Source organism: Chionomys nivalis, chromosome 5, assembly GCF_950005125.1.
Source record: "Chionomys nivalis chromosome 5, mChiNiv1.1, whole genome shotgun sequence".
NCBI lineage: Eukaryota > Metazoa > Chordata > Mammalia > Rodentia > Cricetidae > Chionomys > Chionomys nivalis.
In genome coordinates this window covers 11,520,786-11,547,807 of record NC_080090.1, presented here as the reverse complement: position 1 = coordinate 11,547,807, position 27,022 = coordinate 11,520,786, and the positions used below count along the sequence as shown (strand labels likewise).

General features: G+C 46.1%; 1 protein-coding gene across 2 annotated transcripts in view; it reads right to left on the bottom strand.

The window, feature by feature from the left end:
• Nucleotides 1–27,022, bottom strand: part of Kcnh1 (potassium voltage-gated channel subfamily H member 1) — a 294,537-nt gene that overhangs the window by 219,891 nt on the left and 47,624 nt on the right. For both annotated transcript variants that reach the window (XM_057770318.1, XM_057770319.1), the window contains exon 5: nucleotides 24,276–24,394. In XM_057770318.1, the coding sequence (XP_057626301.1) occupies nucleotides 24,276–24,394 (119 nt within the window). The remainder of the gene's footprint in view (nucleotides 1–24,275; nucleotides 24,395–27,022) is intronic.

The following is a 27,022-nucleotide window of genomic DNA, read 5'->3' as shown; positions in this document are numbered from 1 at the left end:
TGCCTCCTTTCCCTCGTCCCCTCTCCCTTCTCCCTCATCCCCTGTCTACTTTCCACCCCATCCTAGCCCATTCCAACACAGACCTCTTCCTTTCCTCTTCTTGAGAATGACACCTGCAAGCCCACTTGATGCTGTTTTCTACAAAAAGCAGCCACTTTAACTTTTCTTCCCTGCTTAACACAGGATCTCTCTGTGAAAACAGGTATTTGGGTGTGGTTTGTGCCTAATCCAAGATCTGGAAGGAAGTCCTTGCTATTCTGGAGTCCCCTTCATAATGGATAATACATACATATTTGAATCAAAAGTGGGCACTGCAGGCAAGACTGTGATGTGAGCTCATATATAAACCATTGATGTTGAAGGGCAAGAGAAGGGGGAAGAAAATGAGGGGAATTATGGGCACAGTATTTGAGAAGGAACTGCAAACATAAGTCGGTCACAATACAGCCTCTTCAGGCCCATCCTTGAGCCTCAGCCAGGAACCTGCCCCACCCTTCACAGGTGATCAACCTCAGGCGAAGCAGCTCTCTAGGCCTTGGTTTCCCCATCACAATAATAAATCTAATGCTGTCTACATCAGAACCGTGCCACACAGATCAAATGAGAACAGAGATGCAGGTGTGGGTGCTTCTGTAGTCTCATGAGAGCCAAGGCTATGCTCCAAAGCTGGTGATCTTGGCAGCCAAGAGAAACATCGTTCAGGAGATTCTGAAGGAGAATCGGGGAAGTTCCCACTGTCAATTCATGTTGTGAGGAATCTTCTAGAAATATATCCTTCCAAATAAACCTGCAGGGATTCAGAAAGCCCTCTGCTTCCTCAAGAATCCGGCCAATCGCTGCAGAAGTGAAATGGGAGTGATAGCGTCAATTTATATAAGGGAGGGGGGATGACTCCAACCGAATCTATGGACCTTCTAGTCTAATAAAAACAACCACTGATTAAATGTCTGATGGGCAGCTGACCATGAGAAGTTGCCCCCAGGGAACCGATGGTTTAGAACAACAGAGAGATGTATAAACAGAGAGCTAAGATACAAGGCAACAAGAGATAAAATGTGCAGCGAGGGCAGAGACAACAAACTAACTTGGCGTCGGAAGGGCCTGCCTGTTAGGTCAGGCGCTCCCCTGGAAGATGGGCCTCAGGCAGATGCGCACACAGGGCATTTTGACTACACACAAAGTCTTGTGTGTAAATGGTCACATGTCAAAGGTAGGGAGCGTAAAAGCTCACTGTGGGAAGAACCAGGAGTGAGGTTCTTGAGGGTGGATTATTTTTCTGTTTTTTTTTTAGGCACCAAGGAGTGCGATCCTGAGACAAAGCTGGATTTGGGGAAGCGTGGAGCTTGATGAGGCTCTGGCACACAGGTGACGAGCTTCAGTTCAGGACGCTAACTGAAGATCCATGAGGCTCACAGGGAGTAGAGCTGAGGGGGTCTGGAGAGTCCAAGTCTGGGGCTGAGGAGGGAACTCCATGGCCGGCCACACACAGCACGGTTGGCATGTGGACAGGTCTGCCATGAAATGCCTTCAGAGCCTCAAGGAAGAGAAGACATGGGCTTAGGATCATGACCCTTCCTGATCTGATTGGACCCCAAAAGGTCAAGAGGACCATGTGGCTCATGCCCACAAGCAACAGAAGGTGCCAGAGTCGTAGGGAGAACTGCCTTTGTAGGAATGATCCCAGGGCCCTCCCCTCTCTAACAAACTGACTTCATTCATCATACACACAGAGAGAGACAATGAGAGCAACTCTCTGCTTCCGTCACACCACCTCCCACGCCCTTCTCTCTGAGTGGAAAGGAGGCATTGGCTCTCTCACGTTTACTCCAGATACTGCCACCTTTGACCCCTCCCCCACAGCAGCTTCAAGAGGCTCCTCAACTTACAAATGTCCTGGGTGTTTATAACTCTGTTGTGAGAACAAACTCATCCACATGTGCAAAGAAACAGAGAGCACTGGGTGTTAACAAGGTTGGGCGGCGCTCCTCCTTCCCAGAAGAAAGCCTGAATTGGGGCCTCAGGCATCCTGGGCTAAAGCGACTTCACTCCTGTTGCAAATGCCCTTCTCCATAAACCCAGCAGGCGCTGTTTTTAGGGGCTTTCCATGATGCACTTTCTCTTTAATGAAAGAAATAAAGGCAGAGGAAGCAATTAGAATATTAACTCATAGACACTGCAGAGACGAGCACCACCGTGAGATGCCTTCACAAGCCAAGCGTCCTCATGCTCAGGCGCAGCTGGGCAACGGCCTTGGTTTCTGCCCAGTTTCCTGAGTTCTTCGGCTGCACTCTCAGAACACTGTTTTGAAAACTGCAGGTATATCTTTAAATTTTAGGATGGTGTAGAGTAGAGGTACACTAGTCAGAGAACCCTGTCTCCTTGGTGAAATCAGCCACGGATCATTTTCCACTGTCCTCAGTGAAGACACTGCTGACACGAAGGGAAAGGGTTTGAGTGAGGACAAACCAGCACTAGCTGGAGACCTACTGTCAGGATCTGGGCCAGGTCTTTGCTTCTGGTCTCCCTTAGTTATATAGCAAACATTTACTATGCACTTACCATGTTTTAACATGGTAGTATGTGTCTATTTGGCTTTCACTCTCTCTGTCTCTGTCTCTATCTCTGTCTCTCTGTCTGTGTGTGTGTGTGTGTGTGCATTTGTGTGCACACGCCTGTGGAGGTCACAGCACAGACTGAGATATCCTTCTTAAAGGGCCATCTATTTGGAGTTTTTATTGTTTGTTTTTGCTTGTTTGAGACAGGGTCTTTCATTGGCCTGGGGCTCACTGACTCACCTGGCTAGCCAGCAAGTTCCAGGGATCCACCTGCCCATTCCTGCTCCTCGGGATGGGATCGACAAGGACCTCTCATCCACTGGGGAAGGTGGACAACAACAACACATCCTGGTGTCACTCACACCTAGGGTCTGAGGAGCAGGCCGCCAGCCTGGGGCGGACAGGGAGCAACAGAACCTCTGGGGGAAGTGTGAGAATTATGACTTCTGCACAGAGAAGTAAAGGCTGACAAGAGAGACCCTGTGGAGAGATGAAGTAGACTGGGGAGGTCATGTTCCCAAGGCCAGGGAGGTGCCAGCCAACCCTGAGAGCAGGGCAGGAGGCAGAAGAGCGGAAGGTGACTTCAGCCTGGAGTCACCGTGTAAAACTTAAATTTGCCCAAGGATGCAACAAGAAGACGTTAAGAGATCAGTAAGTGCGCGATTAGATCAGACTTGTCTTTGAAGCACAGTGAATCCACACAAACATCTTTTAGGGCCAGGGACATCCTGGTTGCAGGAGGATGGGGGAGGATTAACAGAACTAAACAACCGGCCAGCTGCAGCGGAGGTTGGCGGGAGGACCTGGGTCAGTCTGACTCCAGAGCTCTTTCTCTTTCCACTACATCACCCTGACTCCACGAGAAACAGAAGAAAGAAGTGGGGCAGAGGATGCTGCAGGAAATCCCTGAGTCTGGCGTCAGCTGAACACGTGCGACTCTTCCACCAAATTTAAGTGCAGATTTGACCCTGGTATGGCTGCCCTGTGTATCTCCCCTTTACCCGAATACAATAAGCATGTCCAGGAAACAATCGTCAGAGAAGGCTAGAGACTGGTCCCGTAAGTCTAATGGACCCTGTGACCCCATGGGCAGAGGGGCCCACAGCACAAGCCACCTTCGGGATCAGCAGGCAAGAAGGCTATCAGTACGGCCACTTCCCAAACTCACCTCCAGTGTACCATGAGATAGCCATGCCTGGGTCCCAAAGGACAACAGAACATATATGTCTCCCAGGCACAGCCCCACTCCACGTACAAACATGGGGATTCATTCCAAAGATTCTCCATGGTCCTTGGAGCTCTTCCCACTCGATCCAGAGTCTTCATCATTTTCCCTTAATAAATCTAGGTTCACACTGCTCAGGAAGAAAATCATTGCAACAAGCAAAGTGAGCTCATGGGTGCCGAAGGCAGCTCAGTGGCTAAGTGTTGCAGGGCAAACATTAGCTGAGAACCTAACAGCTCGCAATCCCAGCACTAGGGAGGCAGAGCCCAGGAAAGTTAGGGCTGACAGGCCAACTAGCCTTGACAAATCAGTGAGCTCCAGCTTCAGTGAACGATACAAAAGATAGGATTAAAGTGATCAAGGAAGAGGCCTGACATCGACCTCTGGGTTCCACACACATGTAAATGCAAGGTAGACATATTCACACACACACAACACACTGAGCTCCAAACCCAGATGCTACATTTTGACTGATACAAATCCTGGCAGCCACCATCTACTGTGACATAGGCCAGGACCAAAGAAGAAAGGCCCTGGTTGGCTTTATTCTGAACCTATAGACTCCTGCTTCCCGTCAGAAGCAGCAACAGTGAAGAACAAGCCTAACTCGTGTGTTCAGGGACAAAACCGTATCCACCACCCCAGTTCTCTGGGCATCTGTGCAGCCAGCTGTGGTGGAACTGTGTTGTGCAACCAGACTTTTCCTGCAGAGACACAACACACACACATAGGGGTCTTACGACAGACCAAAGCACAGACACCACCAAAGTCCAATGCATTTTATTGGGGTTACTTACAGGAGCAGAAATGACTCAAAGAACTGCACTGCCATGGCCCATCCCAGCATGGGTGACCACTCACAGCACAGCCTGCAGGCAGCTCAGCGGTTGGGTGCTTTCCAAGTGACTCTGGTCTAGACCTCTCCCAGCAGCTCCACTGGCTTGAGTCCTCTTGGCTGCTCAGCTTCCTTCCATCTAAGGTAGGCTCTCAGCTCTTATTGCTTACTCTGGCAGGGAGGGACCTAGGGAATCTGGTAAGTTTCAGGGACTTCCTGAAGCTATTTTTGAGTTGTTTGTCTTCCTACTTGAGGAGCTCCCTGCAGGATGAAATGCTTTAATCTTGGGGAACCTGTTAGACAACCAACTTGATGTGGGATTTCCCTCTGTATGTTGTGAATACCATTGGTTAATAAAGAATTGCTTTGAGCCTATAGCAGAGCAGGGCAGAACAGAGGTAGGCGGGGGAAACTAAACTGAATGCTGGGAGGAAGATGGCAGAGTCAGGGAGAAGCCATGGAGCTGCTGCTAGAGATAGACAAGCTGAAACTTCGCTGGTAGGCCATGACCTCGTGGTGATGCACAGATTAATGGAAATGGGTTAAACTAAGATATAAGAGTTAGATAATAAGAAGCTAGAGTTAATCGGTCAAGCAGTGATTTAATTAATACAGTTTCTGTGTGATTATTTCAGAAGTCTGGGTGGCCAGGAAACCAACAAGTGGCCTCCTCACAACACCAACTGGTTCTTGACACCCTCAGAGACTCTTACTGATGAGCAGCTGAAAGAAGCCCCTTCATGTGCATACACAACGCATCTTTTTTTTCTGTTTCTCAAACTCACTCTGGTGTACTTCACAAATGCCTTTCATTAAAAACAAATTGAAAATGTTAAGCTCAAGTAAAGCATCTGATAGCACTGTACACTGGTGAAGGCGAGGAAAGCAACTCCAGCCTTGGTCACTGACGGGCAGGATAAGCTGGTCTGACCCTGGTGCTGAGCAGAATCTCTCCAGTTGTAACCGCTCACACCCTCTGTCTCCCAACTCTGACACTGGCTGCCTCTCACATTGACACTAGAGTCACTGTTCAGAGAACTGATGGGCAGATGGTTAAGAGTGAATCTGGGCAAACCATTCATTTTTACAGACACGCGGAAATGCTGGGTAACGATGGAAACATTTAATTAACACACTAATCTAACGTGGGAAGCAGACGTGTAACTGGAACCAGGCTAATGCTGTCTGAAGAGGGAGGCTCAGGTCCCCAGGCCTTATGCAGAATTAGGAAGTCACCTGCTCCTGTGGCGCTTTGCCGGCACAGAGAGACTGTACGCGAGTCTCTACCCCATGCTTCTGAGAAGTAAAAAGAAAGCAGTCACCTGAGTGTGACCCAGTGACAGGCTGGGGCCCCAGTCTGTCTGTGCTATATGCAGGTGGGGAGCCAAAACCAATACCACTCCCACAACTCAGATGGAAGCCTTCTGAGCAGAGCCGGTCAGAACCAGATGAAGCATCTTCCTGCAATAGACTCAGAGCCACTGCTTCTGCTGTCACATCATGTGACAAGGGACTGCCACCAAAAAGTCATCGTGGTAGACAAACTCAAAGGGGGGGGGGGCTTAAACAATATGAGAGGAGTGGGGTGTTTCTAACGCAGCAACAAAAAGTTACTGTCAGTGAACATAGCATTGTTATGCTTTTGGTTTCGAGACAGAATCTCACCAGCCTTGAACTCACAGAGTCTGCCTGCCTCTGCCTCCCAGGTGCTGGGATTAAAGGTGTTCACCACCACCACCAGCAAGACATTGTTGTTGTTGTTGTTTTAAAAAAAAAAAGACTTGAAGGCAAAACTGAATTCTAAGAACGAAAGGCATACACATTTTTAAAAGAAAACATAAATAACTCAATGGACAGATTAAGCAGGAGAGATAAATGTCAGCATAAAAGAAAATACTCAGTGAAGGAATGATCCAGATCTAAAGATCTATTTAAGTGTGTAAAACGTAAAGAGTGTATTATCCTCAGACTCCACTGTGATGTACTTCCTTGGGACAGGAGCAGCTGGTAAGGAAGCCATGGGCCGCAGAGGAATAAGCTGAGCCGATGAACTGGGAAGACACACAGTAACAGACCAAGTGAGGCATTAACCACAAGGGGAAAACCGTCAATGAGGCAGTTAAGAACAAAGGAAATTATAGATAGGAAGGTTGCAAAACCCAGGTAGTCTAGAGTCCTTGTTTTCTCCTAAAAGATGTTAAAATGATTAGTGTTTTAAATTGTATTTATTTATTTATTATTACTGAGGTGGGGGGGACATTGAGGTGTCATGGCATACCACACACGGAGGTCCAAGGACAACTTTATAAACTCTGTTCTTTCCTTCCAGCTTCAGGTTCTAAGACTTGAACTCAGACCATCAAGTTTTAGCAGCAAGCACCTCTACCCTCTGAGCCATCTTGCAGTCCCTTATAAGGATTAATTTCAAGACAAGCATGCATGGTAGAAATATACAGATGTAATCTAAAGGACAAAAAACATGAGAGTGTGATGTGGGAGTGTCATATCAATCTGTTGATTTCATTGGTTAAGTAATAAAGAAACTGCTTGGCCCTCATAGGTTAAAACATAGGTGGGTGGAGTAAACAGAATAGAATGCTGGGAGGAAGAGGAAGTGAGCTCAGATGCAAGGCAGCTCCTCTGAGAGACAGACGCCATGCTCCCCTCTCCCCGGCAGACACGATGAAGCTCCGACCCAGGATGGATGTAGGCTAGAATCTTCCTGGTAAGCACACGTTGGGGTGCTACACACATGAATAGAAATGGGCCAAGCAGTGTTTAAAAGAATACAGTTTGTGTGTCATTATTTCGGGTATAAAGCTAGCCATGCAGGAGCCGGGCAGGACGAAAAGCAGGCCCGCAGCTCCCTACTACAGATGGCCCCCAACGTGTGGACAACTGAATCCACAGAAAGCTTGGGAAAGAATAGAGTAAAGCATGTTTTCTTGGTAGCAGCAATTTCTTGGGTCTGCTCTGCTTGCTAGAGGCAAGCAAGCGCTCTCATCTAAGAGAGGCTTCCTGACTCAGCTTTAGCTGCAGAACCCTGCAGCTCATTAAGAGGTCCTGCCACGAAACCCTTAAATGGTATTGATAAAAACTGACTGCATGCTTGTTTGTTTTCAGCTGTAGCAGGAAAAAAGTTGTGCTGTTTTAAAATGCTGGCATTCTGGTCCGTTCTGCCAGGGCAAACTCTGACTCTGAGGCAGGAAGTCAGCTACAGAGAGAGCATTTGAGTGTTGTAGCTTGTTTGCTGGCAAGGACCTTGAAACGCCACAGAGTTGTGGTGATAAACATGGCTACAGCCGGTACCTCAAGCCATGAGGCTGGAAAGCTAAGGAATGGCTGGATCCAGCTGTCAAAGCCACGGCTTTCATCCTACTGATATTGCTTGGTAAATTAAAGACTCATGTGGTCAGAAAAAAAGAGATATACAGTAAAGAGAGATTCAAAGACAAAGAAAACTTTAAATGATTTACAGTGTGTTTAAAAATATATACAGGCTGAAAATTAAAGTTCTTAAAAGTAAAATAAGGAAGAAAGAGAGTAGTTGGGTGTGGTAGTACACACCTTTAATCCCAACACTTGGGAGGCAGAGGGAAATTTGCCTCTGTGACTTCAAGGTGTGGTAGCACACGCCTTTAATCCCAATGCCTGGAAGGCAGAGACAGAAGGATCTCTGAGAGTTCAAGGACAGTCTGGTCTACAGAGTTATTCCAGGACAAATATATACAGAGAATATAAAACAAAAGTAAAAGTAAACAAAATAGAGTTAAAATAAAGCTGCACAAAGATGGAAAATACACAGAGAATCTTGATACTGTATGCTATTATGCTCTCTTTGAATTGTTTTAATGCTGAGGAAGGAGCAACAGATGCTAAAAGATATTTGTTTATAAATGCTGCTGAACTAATCCAAGATAGATATTTTCAAAATACCTTGACTTCAGAATTTGGATCTAAGGATATGATACTTTGGAAAAGAGTTTCTTCTTTTGTTTTCACAGAGGATGAGACCCTGTCGATTTTTTCTATTCCAATATGGTATGATAGACCACGCCCTCCTGAAGGGTTGCTGTGAACACCTTCAAAAAATTACTTTGCTCAACTGCCGACTGAGAGGAACCTAGCACACAGGTTATACCATGAAAGACCCGATTAACAGCACCCCCATTCAGCAGGAAGCAGTTTGGAGAGAAATAACTGCGTCCATATTCCCAAATATTGTTTATAAATGTTCTTTTATATTTAAAGGGGGTTATGATATAGGTATGAATAATTTGCATTGATATGGATTTTGCTTTAGTGATTTAGATTTAAGGTCAATTTTGTTATATGTATATGTATTTCTGATCTTGATTAAGGTATTGTGATTGTGTAGTTCATTTAAAAATGTAATGTATATAGGTTGTTAATGGATAATCATCTATAATAGTCAAGTTTGTAGTCATGTTAGTTAGATTTTCTAGATGTGCATGGATATATTTCAGATAGGCATTCATCATATCTTTCAAAGGCTAGAGAATATGGTATTTTAAATGTTTTAATAACTTAGGGTTTTTCATGACAATAAGACACTCTGCTCCTGGCAGCACCAATCTACTTTAAGAGGAAGATGGGCATCGAAGAGGATCCTTATGGAGTTTGATAGCCATTTGGGCAAGAAACTGCTCTTGCCTGGACTATTGCATAAACTGGACACAAAGAACCCGCAGAGAGAGGACTGCTGAACTTGCCTAAAGGTGAGATGATCTTTCAGGGTTCCTGATTTATGAAAGAGTCTGCAAGACATTCTGCAGGACACAGCAGATAGTGACTGAACTGCCTTTGAAATTTCCTGCTTCATGGAAAAGTCTCTGGATACTATGGGCCTGTAGGCCAAAGATGGATGCCCCAACGGTACAGAGAAACTTTGGGTGACTGTCCAGGCAGCGAGATGTCTCTGTCATTTCTAGAGTTTTGAAAATTGCTTACTTTTTGTTTGCTTAGGTAATATTGTATCCTTCTCGAGTCTTTGATGGAGTTGAAGAATAGTTAGTTATAGTTATAGTTTTCCATTGTTATGATAAAAGATAAAATAGATATAACTGTTTTGTCACATGTAATTTTGCTATGTTAAAGTTAAAGCCTTCCTTTTTTTATTTAAACAGAAAAAGGGGAAGTGATGTGGGAGTGTCATATCAATCTGTTGATTTCATTGGTTAAGTAATAAAGAAACTGCTTGGCCCTCATAGGTTAAAACATAGGTGGGTGGAGTAAACAGAATAGAATGCTGGGAGGAAGAGGAAGTGAGCTCAGATGCAAGGCAGCTCCTCTGAGAGACAGACGCCATGCTCCCCTCTCCCCGGCAGACACGATGAAGCTCCGACCCAGGTTGGATGTAGGCTAGAATCTTCCCGGTAAGCACACGTTGGGGTGCTACACACATGAATAGAAATGGGCCAAGCAGTGTTTAAAAGAATACAGTTTGTGTGCCATTATTTTGGGGCATAAGCTAGCCAGGCAGCCATGAGCCGGACTGTGGGAAGAGGCCCGCAGCCCCCACTACAAGAGTGTGCCTTTAAATCAACAGAGGGAAACAGAACTGATCAAAGTGAGGGAGGAAAAGAGGGAGAAGGAGAAAAAGAAAATCGCAAACAGAAAACACAAAGTCAGATTCCTCCCCCCAAAGAAGTCTGAATCCGTCTGAAAGAACAAAAGCATAAAAGATGATACTCTTCACAAGGGGTAGATACTATCACAGAGGAGTCAGGCGCATGGAGCCAATTCTACCACTTACATTTTAAATGCAAGGCACCTCACCACTATGGGCCCGGCTTTATCAAGGCATAATGGTGATTTCTTCCTCATGGGAAGTTGGGAAAATTTTCTTAGGATAATGTATGTGTAGTTAATACCTTGCTGGCAGAGTATTGGAGTGATATACAGACTACGTATGGTGTAAGACTTAGATGCTTCTGAGGCAGAGATGCTTGGTTTAAAAACGAGAGTCAAGAATATGGAAACTGAGAGACAGAAGACTTACAAAACAAATGGAAATATCCTAGGAAAATACTGACTCAAAACAATCATATACACTATTAAAGACAATACCATTTTAGGCAGAAACTTCATACATATAAAGGATGACTATCTAGAAGGTTCCATGCTTCCCAAAGAGAGAAGCAACCAACAGTGACAACCCATGAACCACAATGAGAACCAGCATGGCCACAATAACTCTAAGGGTGAGTACGGTCATGAAAACATTGGTGGTAACCAACAATTCTCTCACCGTACCTAAGACTAACTCAGCAATACAGGAATCGTGCTGGTCCTGGAAAGCTAGTCAACCAGTCAGGGCTGGTAAAGGCATGGATCTTGGAGCAGAGTCTACCCCTGCCATTCCACTAAACCAGATCATCTCTAACTGCATGCTAATTATTTGTCTTTATACCCACAGACAAGGGTAATCCTCACCCTCACCAAGGAAACTTCTCTTTGAAGCAGACAGGGACCATTACAGAAAATGACAACCTATCGAAATGCATAGTTGTAGAACCTGGTCCCAATGGATGCATCTACATCATAATGCCTGCACCCAAGGCTCAGGGATTGCTGCTGAAGACGGGAGGGAGGGAAGACAGTAAGAGCCAGAGAAATGGGGAGTTTGCTGTGAGATTATGTCTTCTAGAAATGTCAGAAGCTACATGCATACAATCTCACCAACACGGCTGCCTGGACATTAACTGAACACGGATGACACCAACTGGCATGGTAAGTAGACAGGGGAAAGCTCCTGAGGTCTCAAAGAACTGCATGCAACTAAAGAATTTTGAAAGCAGGAGAAGTAGTCTTCCCCAGGGACAAGCACAATTGGTGATCCAAGACCAAAGAGTCATCCCTGAAAACATACACATACGATAATAACATGATACATACTAAGCAAGTGGCATTTATGTATTTATACATACACACATGTATATAATAACAACTGATTGAAAAGGAAGCTATGAATTTGAAAGAGAGCAAGGCGGGGGTCTTTGGGAGGGTTTGGAGGGAGGAAAGGAAAGATAGAAATGGTGTGACTATGTTACAGTCCTCAGAAATACTTACAAAGAAAAAAGACTAACCAATAAGTTGAACAATCTACCAGGAAAAGACAAATCATCTAGCAGCAAAATTGGCAAAGAACAGGAGGAAGAAATACACAGAAAAGAATCTAAAAGGCAGATAAATACTGGAGAAGTTGAACCTCAGTTTCATTTAAGCCAGCTGAGACCAAAATGAAACACTGTTATTCACCAGATTGAGAAAACTTTAGAATTCTAACCCTGCCAAGTGGTCATAGCAACATGGAAGGCGGATGGTCTTCACACATTTCTGGTAAGAGAGTAAACAACGCACTCCTTTCCCAGAGCTGAAAATGGGCTGGGGAGACATATCCGTGGATAAAGCTCTTGCCACAAAAGCATGAGGACTGGAGTTAGGATCCTCAAAGTCCACTTAAAAACTGGATGTGGTAGCTTTTGTCTGTGACCCCAGCACGCCATAGGTGCAATGAGAGGCTGACACAGGGGAACTCCAGAAGCTCCCATGCCAGCTAGCCTGGTTTATGCTGTGGTAAACAAGGCAGGAAGTGAGGGGCAATACCCAAGGTAGTCCTGTGACGTCCACGCATGCACAGTGGTACCCGTAACTACACATGAACATATGAACACAAATTGTATACACACATACGTCTTTAAGGGCAGATTAAAAACAAAACCCAATTAGAATATGGATTTAAAAAACATGAGCCAACATTTTAACACAGAGGCTATGTATTTGGAAAATAGGATAGCTTTTAAATGTATTCAACATTTTTCACCATTGCTAAAATGTTCATTAGTACCATGATCAACACCATTACACACTTAGTAAAATGGCTTTGATCTAAGAATGGTAACACCTGTCTCATATGTCACAGGTGGATTATGAGATGAAATGGCTAACTGAAGGCAGCTTGATGGCTTTCTTACAAATGTAAATCTCCCTTTGCACATATGCACAAACACACAAAATCCAGCACACACATTCACGGGAGTTTATCCCAGAGAAATGAAGCAAACATTCACACAAAACCCCAGCCTTATATAGAAGGAAGGAAGCAGAAAGGAAAGAAGGAAGAGGGAGGGAGGGAGGAAGGGAGGGAGGAAGGAAGGGAGGGAGAATGGAAGGGAGGGAGGAAGGAACTCATGTGCTTTTGTGAGCGGATGGTTAAACAAACTGGCACAGTCACACAGTGGAAGAAGGTGAAGCCATTGACACAGGCAGGCCGGACTGGAGAGGGTGCTAGTGAGGACCACTGTGTCCCCGTAACACTGCAGAGTCAGGGCAGTGAAGAATAAATTAATGTTTCCGAGGAAGAGGGACAGGCTGTGACTGTAGTCGGGTTACTGAAAGGCACTCCATGGTGAAAAGAGAACAGATTTATCAATAAATGAAATAAGCTGAACAGTCGGGTGTGATGTATCTAGTAAAGTGGTGTGTGGATGGGTGTGTGGATGTGTGTGTGTGTGTATTTATGATATAATGATGGAGCTAGTGTTGAACAAGACCCGTGTTCAGTTTCCAAAGTGAAACACTGAAAGAGAAAAAAGACGACGAGAAGAGAGAGATTAACCAAGAGACTAAGGAGGGAGAAAGGAAGAATAGAAAAGGAGAAAACTACACAGAGCTACACATACACAAAAATGAATACACACAGACACCAATTAAATCTGAATATGATTTTTCATGTAACTAGCAATGGGTCAGTTTATTGTTTGTGACTTCAAGTTGAATCCAGATCAGCCAGAGGATGGGCATGAGACACTCATAGCTTTTGCAACGTCTTGCTAATGGGCAATATTTCTAATTTTAACTTTTTAAAAAATTCAATGTTGGGTGTAAATTTTACTTTATAACATACCACAGATTATTTGTTCAAGTCCATAAAAGTCACACAATAACTATTGCAGCTTTTCATTAATAAATATATGTAACATAAGTATAAGAAGCATCCACAGGAAGGAGACCACAGCTTCAGGCTGTGACCTTTGGAACAAGTCCCAAGGGCATCTCTACCTGTTTTCATCCTGGCTTTAATTGGCATGAGAAACTATCAACATTTGTAACCTCTAGATAGTATTTCTAACTGGATGTTAGCAGTTCTCGACTACTTTGCAAGATATACATGCCATGAAATGTCACCTGGGACCATCAAAAGTCTAATCGTGGAGAGGAAAGACATGGGTCTGGACACAGTTGTACAATGGAACACAGTGCAACCACTGAAGAGAATGAAGGAGACACAAACTCTTTCAAAGTATAACTAATGCTTAGTAATGCTGAGTGAGGAAAACAAGATAAATGTGAGGGGGGATAAAAAATGAACCCTATTTCTGTTTAAAAACCTTGATGTAAATATATAATATATATGTATATACATACATATACATTTCACACATATGTGGTGACATCAACTCGAGAACATTTGCAGTGAGCAAAGGTGAAGAAACAAACTGTGGGGTGGGGGCTAATTTGCAAGCTGTACATCTGCTAAGGGGCTTATGCTCAAAATATCTAAGGTACATACAGAAGTACCATTTTGCATCAAGTTCCTCTGAGGTAAAACACTCCACCTGGGCGGGAAGCTCTTGTAAATTCTGGATGCTCTAAAGGGAAGTGAAGCAGTTGATCCTGCAGGGAAGGCTCACTCAGACTCAGCAAGTAAACAACACAGAAACTTCAGGAAGTCCCTGAAACTGAACAGATTCAGTAGGCTCCACCCTCAAGGTATCATTATTTTGGTCTGTTGTCCGTTCCTATTCATCTCTGAGGGAACAGACCGTTGTTGATGTTCCTACAAGAATGGTGCCACATAAGCCACGACAAGAAAATGGCTCAGGGAGAGCATGAGCAAAGGACCAGACACCTCTCAAAAGAAGGCATCCTAACTGTCAATATAAGGTACAAGTGTAAGGAAATATGCTCAACATAACCAATAATTTTAAACCCAAGGGGGCTGGAGAGGTGACCCAGCAGTTCAGATCACTTACTACTCTTGGGGAAGACTCAAGTTTGGTTCTCAGCACCTATATCAGGTGACTCACAACTACTGATCACTCTAGTTCCTGGGGATCTGATGCCCTCTTCTAGGCTGTGTGAGCACCTGTACTCATGTCCACAGACACACATGCATACAAAATTTAAAAGATAAATTAAATATTTTTAATCAAAACTATCATTGGCGAGCCCCCCACACCTATCAGAATAATTATTTTTATCAATGTTAAAGAGAAGAAACATTGGTGAGAATGAGGCAGAAAGCGAACCCCAGAGAGTTGGGGAGACGCAGATGCCTACACCCATTGGGAAAAACTAAAACTAGAAGAGCCACGTGACTGGGTATAGCATCAAAGGAAATGGATGGCTGGGTCAGAGGTCAGAGGTCACTTGCTCTCCCACACTCACTGTGGCACCCATTGCAATAGCCCAGATGAGAAACAACCTGAGTGTCCAGCCACGAATGAAGGAATAAAGACACCATGTATAGCTAAACACACATGTACAAGCACACACACCCCTACACACATGCACATGTGCGTGCACACACACATACACAATATGAAATTCTGTCCAGCCTTTAGAAAAAAGGAAACTGGGCCTAAGGTGTCTCACTGGGTAAAGATGCTTGCCACTGAGTGCAATCCCTGAAAGGCACATGGTGAGAAGCGAGAATTGGATCCTGTTAGCTGTTCTCTGACCACTACGTACACACTTCAGCATACATGACACACACACACTAAAGATAATATATATTAAAATTATAAAATCTATGTATGAGTTCTGTCTTTTTTTTTTTTTTTTTTTTTTTTTTTTTTTTTTTTTTTGGTTTTTCGAGACAGGGTTTCTCTGTGGTTTTGGAGCCTGTCCTGGAACTAGCTCTTCTAGACCAGGCTGGTCTCGAACTCACGGAGATCCGCCTGCCTCTGCCTCCCAAGTGCTGGGATTAAAGGGAGTTCTGTCATTTTTAACATGATATTTTTAACAGATATAGCATGATCGTACTTAAACATAAAATTCACTTAAAAAAATATTAAACTCATAGGGGAGGACTTGGGGGCAGGATGTAGGCCAAAGATAACCAAGTTTCAGCAAGAAGGCAGAATGATATGGCGTCCTCTCTCCCACCATTCGGTTCTAGTTCGAAGCCTCATAAAGAACCTGTTTGATTTCTGGAGACTGAGAAAGTTTTCAAAACAGGATATGGGAAAACAAAAGTCACAATCTAACTGAGACTTATCACTCAGTGTAAGCACTCACAGATGCTCACACACAGAACCACGTGGCTCTCCCATAAAGCCGTTCTCTTTTAGACCCACTCTACTTGAGAACTAAGAGGAAATGATGACCCCTCCCTGGTGAAACGACCTGAAGTCATACTGCTAAACTGCCAGACAGGTCATGACCTTACCTGCTGCCTCAGGAACAGATCCTGTCACCTCTGGATGGTGGCTGTCAGCTGCACTGCAGGACCACAGGACTTGCAACTGGAGGACCGTGAGTCATGGTTTGGGTGCACTCACCCTGGCCACAGGTGTGTACCCCATCCATCACTGTTGCTGATCTCAGGTTGCATACCGACCTGGCTTCTGAATAGGGAAAGTGCCAGAGAGGGAACAATGGGTGGGTGGAAGCGGGATCTTACCCACATATCCCCTATGGAGAATCCACAGAAAGAAAAGCCAGAGCAGAGTGGGCCCAGGCAGACACACTGCAGCCAACGCAGTGAGGTCAGCTGAATGGGGCCAGGGCTTCTCTTCTACAAACCGAACATTGATCTTAGGAAGTTCCTGGAGATGAGGGATACAGGATTCCAAGAGAAACCCTTCACACTCCTGTTAAAGGACATTTTGCTCAACTACAGAGATAATGGCTAGCTAACAGCCTCCAGCTATTAGTTCAAAATAGACAGAAGTTTCCAATGAACAAGGGCCAGTGACTGAACAAGCAAGTGTTCCCTTGGGAAACATTTCTGCCCATCACACTCATGGAACTCCTCAGACTGGCAAGCTGCTCCCACTTTGAAGATCCTCTCTTACTTGAGCTTACCCCAGCCAACTCCCCTTCCTCTTCCTTAGCATCACTCAGTCTCGGCAACCAGGGACCCCAGCTTATAAAGGCTCCCAGTACAGTTTGTACACTGACATAAGATCATTTTAAGAGCAAGAGGTAAATTTAGTTGTCTTCCCCAACAAGAGGAAATTCATGGGACCCTACCACCTAAAGTCAGAGCTTACCTAGTCACCCCAGGCTATGACTTGAATGTAAAATGTCCCCCACAAGCCTATGTGTTCAAACATTGATCCTTGGTTGGTGGCACAGTTTGGGGAGGGTGTGGCCTAACCAGAGGAAGTGGGCTGCTGAAAGACAGTCCTCGGGAAGTTATACACTCTGGCTCCAGTTCCAGTCCAAGCTGTCTGGTTCCTGGTCTGAGAAGTAAGAGCAAGCTGACTTGTGCTTCCATGGCCAGAGGCACAGACTGCCCCAGCCACCATTTCTTCCCTGCCAGGGACTCTGCACCTGAACCACTACTGGTCCTTCTTTCACTCTACAGGTGAATACCAAGTCAGAATAAAACCCTCTTCCCTTCGGTTGTCTCTGTCAAGAATTCTGTCACAGGATGAAAAAGGTCACCAACACACCCTGGTACAAAGTCTAGCTGAGGGCTGAGAAGAGATCATATCCAGAAGAAATGGCCCCAAATAGGAAACAAGTTGGGTTTAGAATCTGATAGATTATTTTTGTGCATGAGTGCACATGCAAGTATATGTGCATGTCTGCAGTTGCCTGCAGAGGCCAGAAGAGGGTGTTAAAAGCCCTGGAGCTATAGTGACAGGCAGTGATGAGCTTCTTAATGCAGATGAGGAACCAAACTCAGGTCCTTAGTAAGAGCGGCAGATCCTCTTAATGGCCGACCCATCTTTCCGGGCGCCTACCCTTGTTTGTTTGTTTAACTCGGAGTCTCTCACTGGCTGAACCTCACTTCATAGGTGTGCTGGTTTGAATGGGTATGGCCACCACAGAGTCGTGTGTTTGGATGCAAGGTCACAGTGGCACTATTAGAGGCGTGGCCTTGTTAGAGGAAATAGGTCACTAACGGTAGGCTTTGAAGTCTCAGAAGCTCAAGTCTGGCCAGTGTGTCTCAGTTTTCTGCCATTTGTGTATCCAGATGTGGAACTCTCAGCTCCGTCTCCAGCACCATGTCTGCCTGCACACTGCCATGCTTCCTACCATAATGATAACAGACTAAACCTCTGAACTGTAAGTCAACCCAATTAAATGTTTTCCTTTATAAGAGTTGCCTTGGTCATGATGTCTCTTCACAGCAATAGAAACCCTAAGACAATAGGTTAGGCAGGCTCACCAGCGAGTCCCAGGAATCGGTTTCCCTCTACTCTCTAGCCCTGAGATCACAAGCACGCACCACCACACCTGGCTTTTCAGATAAGCCTCAGCTTAAACTATAGTCGACCCATTACCTCAAAACATCAGCAAGTCTCCTGTCGCCCCAGACTCCTGCTCTGTAAACCTGACCAAGGTGTTCAGAGCTCTGAAGGTGGTGAGGTACACACAGAGACTGGCCCTGGGTGGGTGGGGGAGGCACACACAGAACCCGGCCCCTGGCAGGGCACACACAGAGCCTGACCCCCAGCGGGGCGCAAGCAGAGCCCAGCCCCCACCCCGACGGGGCACACTCAGAGCCTGGCCCCTGGCGTACCTCTTGCTGGCCGTCTCAGCAAGGGGAATATGAACAAAGACACTAAGGAGGGTGGAAGCTGGGTGAGCTCGGAGACAGGAACAACCTAACAAACAAGAGGGCCTTCAAAACAACACGTGCAGCCCACAGAAGCACAGGCTGCCATGTCAGCTCTCACACAGGCAGGAGGGAGTTCCCTGGGCTCCTTTCTCCTCTTTCACCAAGGACATCTGACTGAGAGAATGACTTCCTCTGCCTCCTGCTGAGGCTCTTCTGATTTCCAGCCCTGCCTGGGAAGGGCATGGAAGTCCTTACTGGGTTCTCACAACACAGCAAAAGCTGCCTGTCTATGAAGTCAGGAGCCCCTCTTACGTCATCAGAGAAGTGAGGACCCAGGTGGTCATGGGAGTTGCCATCTGCCAGGGAATATGTCCTGAGCAGACTCCCTTGCTAGAAAGAATGAAGGCAGCAAATCCACCCAGATGGCTACGGAAAACCACTGTTGGCTAGGTAGACTCAGAATTAGACACTCCAGCAGAACCCAGTCCCAGACCTTTACATTTGGGTGTTGCCTCCTTGAAGGAGATTTGAGAAAAAATCTCTCTAAGTGTCTGGCAAGAGGAGGCAGACAGGAGTCATTCTGCTCCAAGAGTTCTTCTCAACAAGGCTTGAGCTCCAGAGAAACCACTTTACCAGGCTTGGCCTTGATGGTCCTGGAAGGAAAAACCCAGCATCTCTGTTTTCTCCTCATCCTAAGCATCCTAAGAGAGGAGGGGAGGCTCTAATGCAGCCATGAAGGCCACGGTCCATGGTCCAGGCTCACTAAATGGACACTGGGACTGTGGAACGCTTCCCCATCCTCGCTGTATGCTGCCCCCCAAATAAAAACAAACCTAGGCATGCCACATTTTATCAGAAGCAACAGAAATTCTGAGAGGAGCCATAGATAAAAACATTGCCCAACTGTCTCAGTGTCTTTTCGGCGGCTGTCTTTAAATACTCTTTCAAAACCAACTTGAGGAGAAACGGCGATCCTGGTTCATGTCTCAGATGCATGTCTACCATGGCAGAGGAGTCAAGTCAAGGCGGCAAGAGCTCAAAGCCGCTCAGTAAGTGGGCTTGGATGCCTGCTGCTACCCAGCTCCCTCTCTCCATTTACACATCCAAGGTCCCAGCGGGGGAAGGGTGCCTCCCATGGTGGACAGGTTCCCACACAAAACACAGTCAGGATCATCCCCCACAGGCATGCTGACTCCCAGGGGCGTCAGAGTCTGTCTGGCTGACAATGCTCACCTTAAGAGATATAAAGATAAGGGTCACCACCACCATCTCAAAACTGAACAAAAGTGTGCAGAGAATGCACACCAACCTACACATCTGTACCACACGTAATCACACACACCCCAAAGGGAAGGGGAAATGGATTTTCTCAGACAAATAAAGATCAAGTGAGCATGCTGCTCATAGATGGGCTTCACAAAAACAGAGGAGGTAAAGTTCACTCCAAAGAAGGAAAACGGCACAGGCCATACTCCAGGTATACTTAGAGACTGCAAGACTCTCAGAGAGAGAATAAAGGTAAATTAGTCTCATTTTGTTATTATTAAATAAGTTTAATCAAAGTAATAGGCACATGGGTAAGCAAGATTGTTCAGTGGGTAAAGGCGCCGGTCACTAAGCCTGGTGGCCTAAGTTTGACCCCTAGGATCTATGTGGTAGGGGGAGAACACTGACTCCCTGAATTCTCCTTTGACTGCCATACATATATACATACACACATACGTGTATACATACATGCATGTATACATGTAGTAGAAATAATAGTGACAATGTGTTTGACTACACAGGTACATGCAGATGTACATTTATAAATGGCATGAAGGAGAGCAATGGTCCATGGAACAGAACACGGATATGTTGTGTCAGAACGCACCGTCACTACCCAGGGAGTAGTCTAGTGTTGTGCGGACATGCGTATATACTGCAAACTCTGGAGCGTCCGCTAAAACAAGCATTAAGAGAAGCTACTTTTGGGCTGAGGGAGCAGAGCCCTTGCTGTGCAAGCATGAGCACCTGGGTGTGGATTCCCAGCCCCTGCAGAAACAGTGGAGTCCAGCAGTGCTGTGCCTGTAATCTCAGTGCTGGGGAGGCAGAGAGTGGGCTCCTGGGGCTCACTGCCAGCCTGCCAAGATTCATCAGTCAGCTCCCCATTCAGTGAGGACCTGTCTCAAAACCAACGCAGAGTGACTAAGGACAACACCTGACTCTGACTTCTAACTTACACTTACACGTGTGCACATGCCCCAACATACATGTACCCACCCAAAACCACATATACATATACACATACCACACAAACGGGAGCACATTTTATCTAATCAAAAATTGAAATATAAAAATATTGAGCTAAAAACAAGACGAGAAGAAACACCACAGGAGAGAAAACCAAGGGCAGTGAGCAGAGCAGAGGCACCAGACATGACAGCCAGCAGCCTGAGCTTCCATAATCACATTAAGCTTAGCCTGTCAGACTGGTTTAAAAAGAATCCAGCCACATGCTGTCTGTAGCCCCGTATTAAATCTGAGATGGAGACGAGATGGGGAAGGGTGTACCGGCCCGGCACTAATCAAATGAAAGCAGGGTAACTACATCCGCTTCCAACAGACTCAGAGGAAACAACTTTATCAAGGCGGCGTGATAGTTAGGGGCCAGTTCTGCAAGAATACATAGCCATGCTGCGTGGACACACAGCAGCATCTAAGTCTGAGACAAGAACTATGAGAAGGACTGGGGAAACGGCCCAGTGGGTAAGACACTTGCTTTGCATGCATGAGGACCCAAGTTCAAATCTACAGCACCCATGTAAAAAGCCAGATGTGGCCACAAACCCACCTGCCGCCCCAGTACTGCCTGGGGCAGAGACAGGAGGACAGCTGGGCCATGCTGGTCACCAGCCCAGCTCCAGTTCAGTGAGAGGGCCTGTCTCAAAGGAATAAAGTACAGAGTGACACACAGGACACCTGATGACCTCCTCTGGCCTCTGAGTGTGCATGGGTGCATGCAGCAACACACACACACATACACACACACATACACACACATATATACACACATACATACACATATACAACACATACGCACACACATGTACACACATACAATACATACACACACATAAACACACACAAACACATACACACATATACACAAATATAACACATACACACACACAAAGATGTATTTTAACTAAATATATAAAAATGTAACTAAAATTATAATTTATCAAAGCTTACGTTTTGATAGAGGGAAAGCTAAAAATCAGTTATCCAAATATCTGCTTTAAGGAACTAGACAAAGAAGAGAAAATTAAATCCAAAGAAGGCTAAGATAAATAACTAAATCTACGCAATTTATCAATTGCCTATAAACCAAGAAGATGGCAAACAAAAAAGCAACAGAGAAAATCAGCAAAACACGAACGCTAGCAGTCCGTAAAGGTCGACAAGATCAGTAAGGCACCCACCGAAGCTTCCTGGGACGAGGCCCAGATTCTCGCCTCACTCTGGAATCAAGGGGCCAGACAGGTAGACAAAACTAGGTCAGTTCCTTCTTGCATTCATTCATTAAATCAGTTTCTATGAATTAAGTCACACTACGAACAGCTGTTCAGTGCTAACTGTGGTTCTAAGGCCATGAGCTCATCCCCGAACAACAGGCACAACAAAGGGGAGGTTTGGACCAGAGATGGATCAACAGAGGAATGGTGAGTAGTGGCAAAGGACCAGAGTTCAGATCCCCGCACGTATGTAACAAGCCAGGCAGCACGCACATGCCTGTAACATCAGCTCCAAGGGGGGTAGAGACAGGAGGATGCTGGGATTGCTAGCCTCTAACTGAGCTATGAAAATGCAAGCCCCAGATTCAGGGAGAGACCCTGCCTCAAAAGAATATAAGGAAAGTGATAGAGGACACTTCATGTCCTCTTCTGTTGTCTGAGCACACACATCTGCACATACACGCATACATACCCTCACACATAAATGACTAGATCAAAATTTTAAGTAGATGGTATATTATAAGACATATTATGTATTGGGAAAAATATCTAAAGCAGGTTAAGAAGTGGATGAGGCACTTGTCTGCCCCTTGCTTAATTATGCTATTATTTTTGTCTTTTCTGTCTCCTTGTCGTGTGATATAACATGTGCCATTAAGAGTCAGCATTACATATTGGTATTGGTACAGGTGCAGTCACTGAAGATGCCGCGTTCCCTTCTGGGAAATGGTGGTGTCTTGCACCAAACACGGGACAGTGACCCTGAAAGGCAGAATTGCAACTTTGCTGCTTTCTTACTGGGAGGTCAGCATGGCTGAAGGAAAAGAGTGTGACCACTCCACTGACAGAGAATGAAAGCCCTGGCACCCCGCCGTCCAGCAAACACAGATGTGCCTGTCCCCGTAAAGGGATGCCGCAGACCTCATTAACATCTGGGGACAGGGAATGCCCTCTGTGCTGAGCCAGGACTCGTCCACCCTGATGAAAGGCCTCAACACCAGAAGGCTGTTGTCCTGGTGTGAAGCTCATCCTGACCATCAATTTGACAGGCTTTAGAGTCACCCAGGAGACAGAATCTGGGTGTTTGTCAGTACAAGGGGTTCCAGAGAGAGTTAAGTGAGGAGGGAAGACCCACCCCACATGGGCTGGGGTCTCAGACTGAATAACAAGGAGGAAATGAGCTGAGGACCGCATTTATCATTCTGCTTCCTGAGTGTGAATGCAACACGTCCGGCTGCCTCCCGCTCCCGTCGTGAGACTCTCCCACCATAGTGGAATTCATTCCCTCAATCCTTGGCCAAAGCAAACCCTTCCCAGTTTCTTTTGTTAAGTATTTTCCACAGCAATGAGAAAAACAACAGATATGCAAGGAAAGAAGGAATTTACCCATCACTTCAGCTCTGGCTCCTCCTAAGAGTGTCTAGTCTGCTGACCGGCCAATGCACAGCCAAGCACCACAACCAAACAGGCTAGTTCCTTGCAGTGAATCTCTTAGCTATTTCTCAGGTAAAACCCTGACTGCTTCGTGGGGAAATGGTAGTTAAGCAGCGACTTGTAATAAAGGAGTTGACACGTAGATATTAACGGGAAAAGCCAGCCTGGGATACACATAAAAGGAGCAACACAGAAGCCAGGAGGGCCAGATGACAGTAGCAAGGGGGACAAGCAGGAGCGAGAGTCACTTCATCAACAAGAGGAAGAAACAGAGAGAAAACATCTGTGAGTTGTAAGACCTTACTTAGCAATCTTTCAGTCATAAGCTGAGCCCCACATCATGACCAATAAATAAATAAATAAATGCTGCCACCACCATCCAAATGATTCTTCTCAATAAAGAAAGGAAGACACGGCCATTCTCAGATACATCACAGCCTCATAAACATTAAAGGTGGAGTTCTGCCTCTTTAGGAATAGGATTGTGTCCAGAGAAAAGCATTTAATGTGCACCAAATAATACAACATGGCCAGAGAGCACAGGAGATTTTCATTTGCTTCCTTTCGATTCCTGTACCATGTTTTCCTTGAAGAGCATGCATTGCTAAAATGACGAAATCACCTATGGCTTATAAGTTGTTTTAAAGGTCTCCTTTACAAATAAGAGGCAATTCCAGCTCCTTGCTGTGTCCTAAGAAAAGTGAACTGACACCTCTCTCCACCCTGCTACACACGGCAAAGTGCAACAGCCAAAACAGGTTACAGAGAACAGTTTATAGCATCCAGACAAACCAAAGTCCCAGCCAAGAAGCTGGGGCGGGGGGTGTTCCAAGGGTCCCCTTCCACACTGGCATACCAGCCCATATGCCTCCAGGAAGTAAGGCTAGTGGGCTCTGCCCACCCTTACCTCTGCCAGGCGCGAGTGCTTGTGAACATTCTCGCCCTTCTGTACGCTGGGGGCCAGCTGCTGCAGGACACCCCTGCTGCTTGTCAGAGCTCTGGTCAGCCGAGCAAACTTCCCCCAACCTAGAAACACAAACACAAGGTTAGCCACACACCAAAAGAATACAGGCATCTGCATCCAGCCACAGGACAATGCCCAGTGTCTTCCGGAGTTCCCATAAGTGCATCCTGCATGCCTGCAAGCAAGACCTGCAGGTCAGAAATGTGTCCTGAAATGTGGAGGTTTGGGCAGCAACTTGCTTTTCCAACATGTGTGAGCTGCATTCTGATCATAGCCTTGAGAACCAGCAGGGCAGGTTTCAGAAACTTTAAACAAATAAGGAAATAAAGGCCCAGTACACCCACATTCAGAGGAAGTGTCTAGAACTCAGACTTCTCTTCTGCTCAAGACTCTGTCACTGGCTCACACCAGGTGATGGAGATGGCTCTCTGCCTTGGTGATTTGCCTCAGGCTCGTCTCAACTCCTCCATCATCTGATCTTTCAGAACCTGAGCCGCAAACTGGAGTTTGTGCATGATGCGACTAGACTCTGAGATCAGGAGTGAATGGTCAGCTTCTGAGTGTGTGAGGGAAGGCACTGGGAGGGGAAAGGTCATGGAGGCAGGTGTTTTCTGAGAATCTAAGAAGTCTAGGTGATCCATACTGTACTTAAAGTACCCCAGGTACATGTTACAGTGTTCAACAGGCAGCATCTGAATCAAGGTTTTGACCAGGCAGCTATCCCATGAGACCTCTGAAAACCTGTAGGGCCTCAAGACCAAATCTCCACACACATCTCCACGGGTCAAATACACAGAGCATGCAACTGTTATCACACATGATGCTGGGACCAAGGTGATGTTCGTCATTTCCAGCTTTTGGTGCCTTCTGAAGAAACACCATCTTCTAAGCTTACCCTAGAGCACCTTCCCACGACTGACCTAGGATCCAGGGGACTGTGGGACTAGGGAGAATGGCTTGGTCTTTGTATAACCTTTAGAATTTTTTGTCTGATAAGCTCTGGTCAATTCAAGGACAATAAACCAGCTCTTGGCTTCACTCAAAAGCACCATGCTCTAAAGGACACTGGCAGCCCCTTCTGCCCAATACCCCATGCTAGGAAGAGAGTGACACAGAACACTGCCACTTTCAGACCTGGCACACAGTGTTGGAGCAGCTCCACTGGGGTCAGTGGGAGGGACAGCCTAGCCTATGCAGGGGATGTGGACGTTGTTCAGCAGGTGTGCTTCGGGACTCTTTAAAACCTCTTTCAGGGATAGGCTCTCCTTCAGCTTAGAGCAACGCTGACACACTGAACACATGGGAGGCCAGCATGAACCACGGCCTGAGTGTCAGTGAACTGTGGACCCAAACAAGTGGCCAGTGCAACACTGTCTGTGCCCTGAAGCGTCCCCTCCAGTCTTTCCCCCATCAATGTGCAACTGTGAAGTCTATGAGGGCTCCTTAAGCAAGTTCATAACTAAGAACCTCTCCGTTATCCCTTGGGCAAGGCTATAATGGAGGAAGGAGCCCTCATCCTCCAAGAATCTAATCTTAGAAAGTCCTCTCTCGAGTTCTCCCTTTCATCTGTACAACACCTTTGGTCATGTTCACTTCTGAATGCTCAACACAGGGGTGAGTCTGCAGCTTTCCCACAAGTGGGTGACTCACCCTTTGATGGTCAAAGGTCAAAGCTTCACACTCTTCTCCCCACATGTTCAGCCTCTGAGCTCAGAGGAGCAAAGCCAAGCCCTACCACCTGCCCTCGTAAAAGAAGAGATAAAGTCCGAGTAGCCGAGCCTGATTTAGCCTCGGTATAACCCACCCACAGGCTACCAAACAGAAAACCCTGCTTGACGTTCAGTCCCTGCTCAGTGACATGTGTGTGTCACTTTCGTCAGAGTTAGGGGGGAATTAGTCAAAGGGGAATAGCAAAGCAAAGATGGAAGTGAGAGGACTAGCGGCCGAGCTGTGGGTAAAGAGGAGCTAGGCAAACACCACAGAAGCCATCAGCAGCGCCCGGGGCTCCAGCAGCGCCCGGGGCTCCATGCTAAAATAGCCAACTCTCTATTGTCCGGCTGTCTGCCCTTGGTTGAGTCAGTTGTTCAGTTGTTCAGTGTTAGGCACAAACAGGCTTCCCGAACCATCCTCTGGACTCACCCACACCACCCAGGCACTCAAAATGTGAAGTGCGTGATCAAAGCCAAGTCATTTGAAACACAATTTGAACACACGTGAGTTATAAAGCTAACCGGCTAGCAGAAAACATCCTGAGGCTATTGGGGAGCTTTGCCTTTCATTCTAGCTCACAAGTGAATTCTGAACAAGCCCAGGGAAGCAGGACTCTGAGGACTTGGTGCTGACTGTGGTGCTGAGCTGCAAACCCTGTATTCAATAAAAATGAATACAGGACAAGAAGTTGCCTTGGCTAGTAGGGGATAGTTGAGAGGCAGGGAGGGAAGGACGGGGAGAATTCACCAAAATTCTCATCAGCAACAAGAAGCACCACGGCGCAGGACAGGCTAAGTAAGTGGAGCTCATGATTCTTGGAAAACAAACCCAAACAAGTCTTGTACCGTCATTCCGATTCATCGCTTCTCTTGGGGTTTGTGAGAATCAAGTAGACACTTCCATGCCAGGTGAGAACTCTCTCGGAAGGCTGTGCCTCTCCTACTATAGTAACAGTAAGTACACGCCACTAGCCTCAGCAG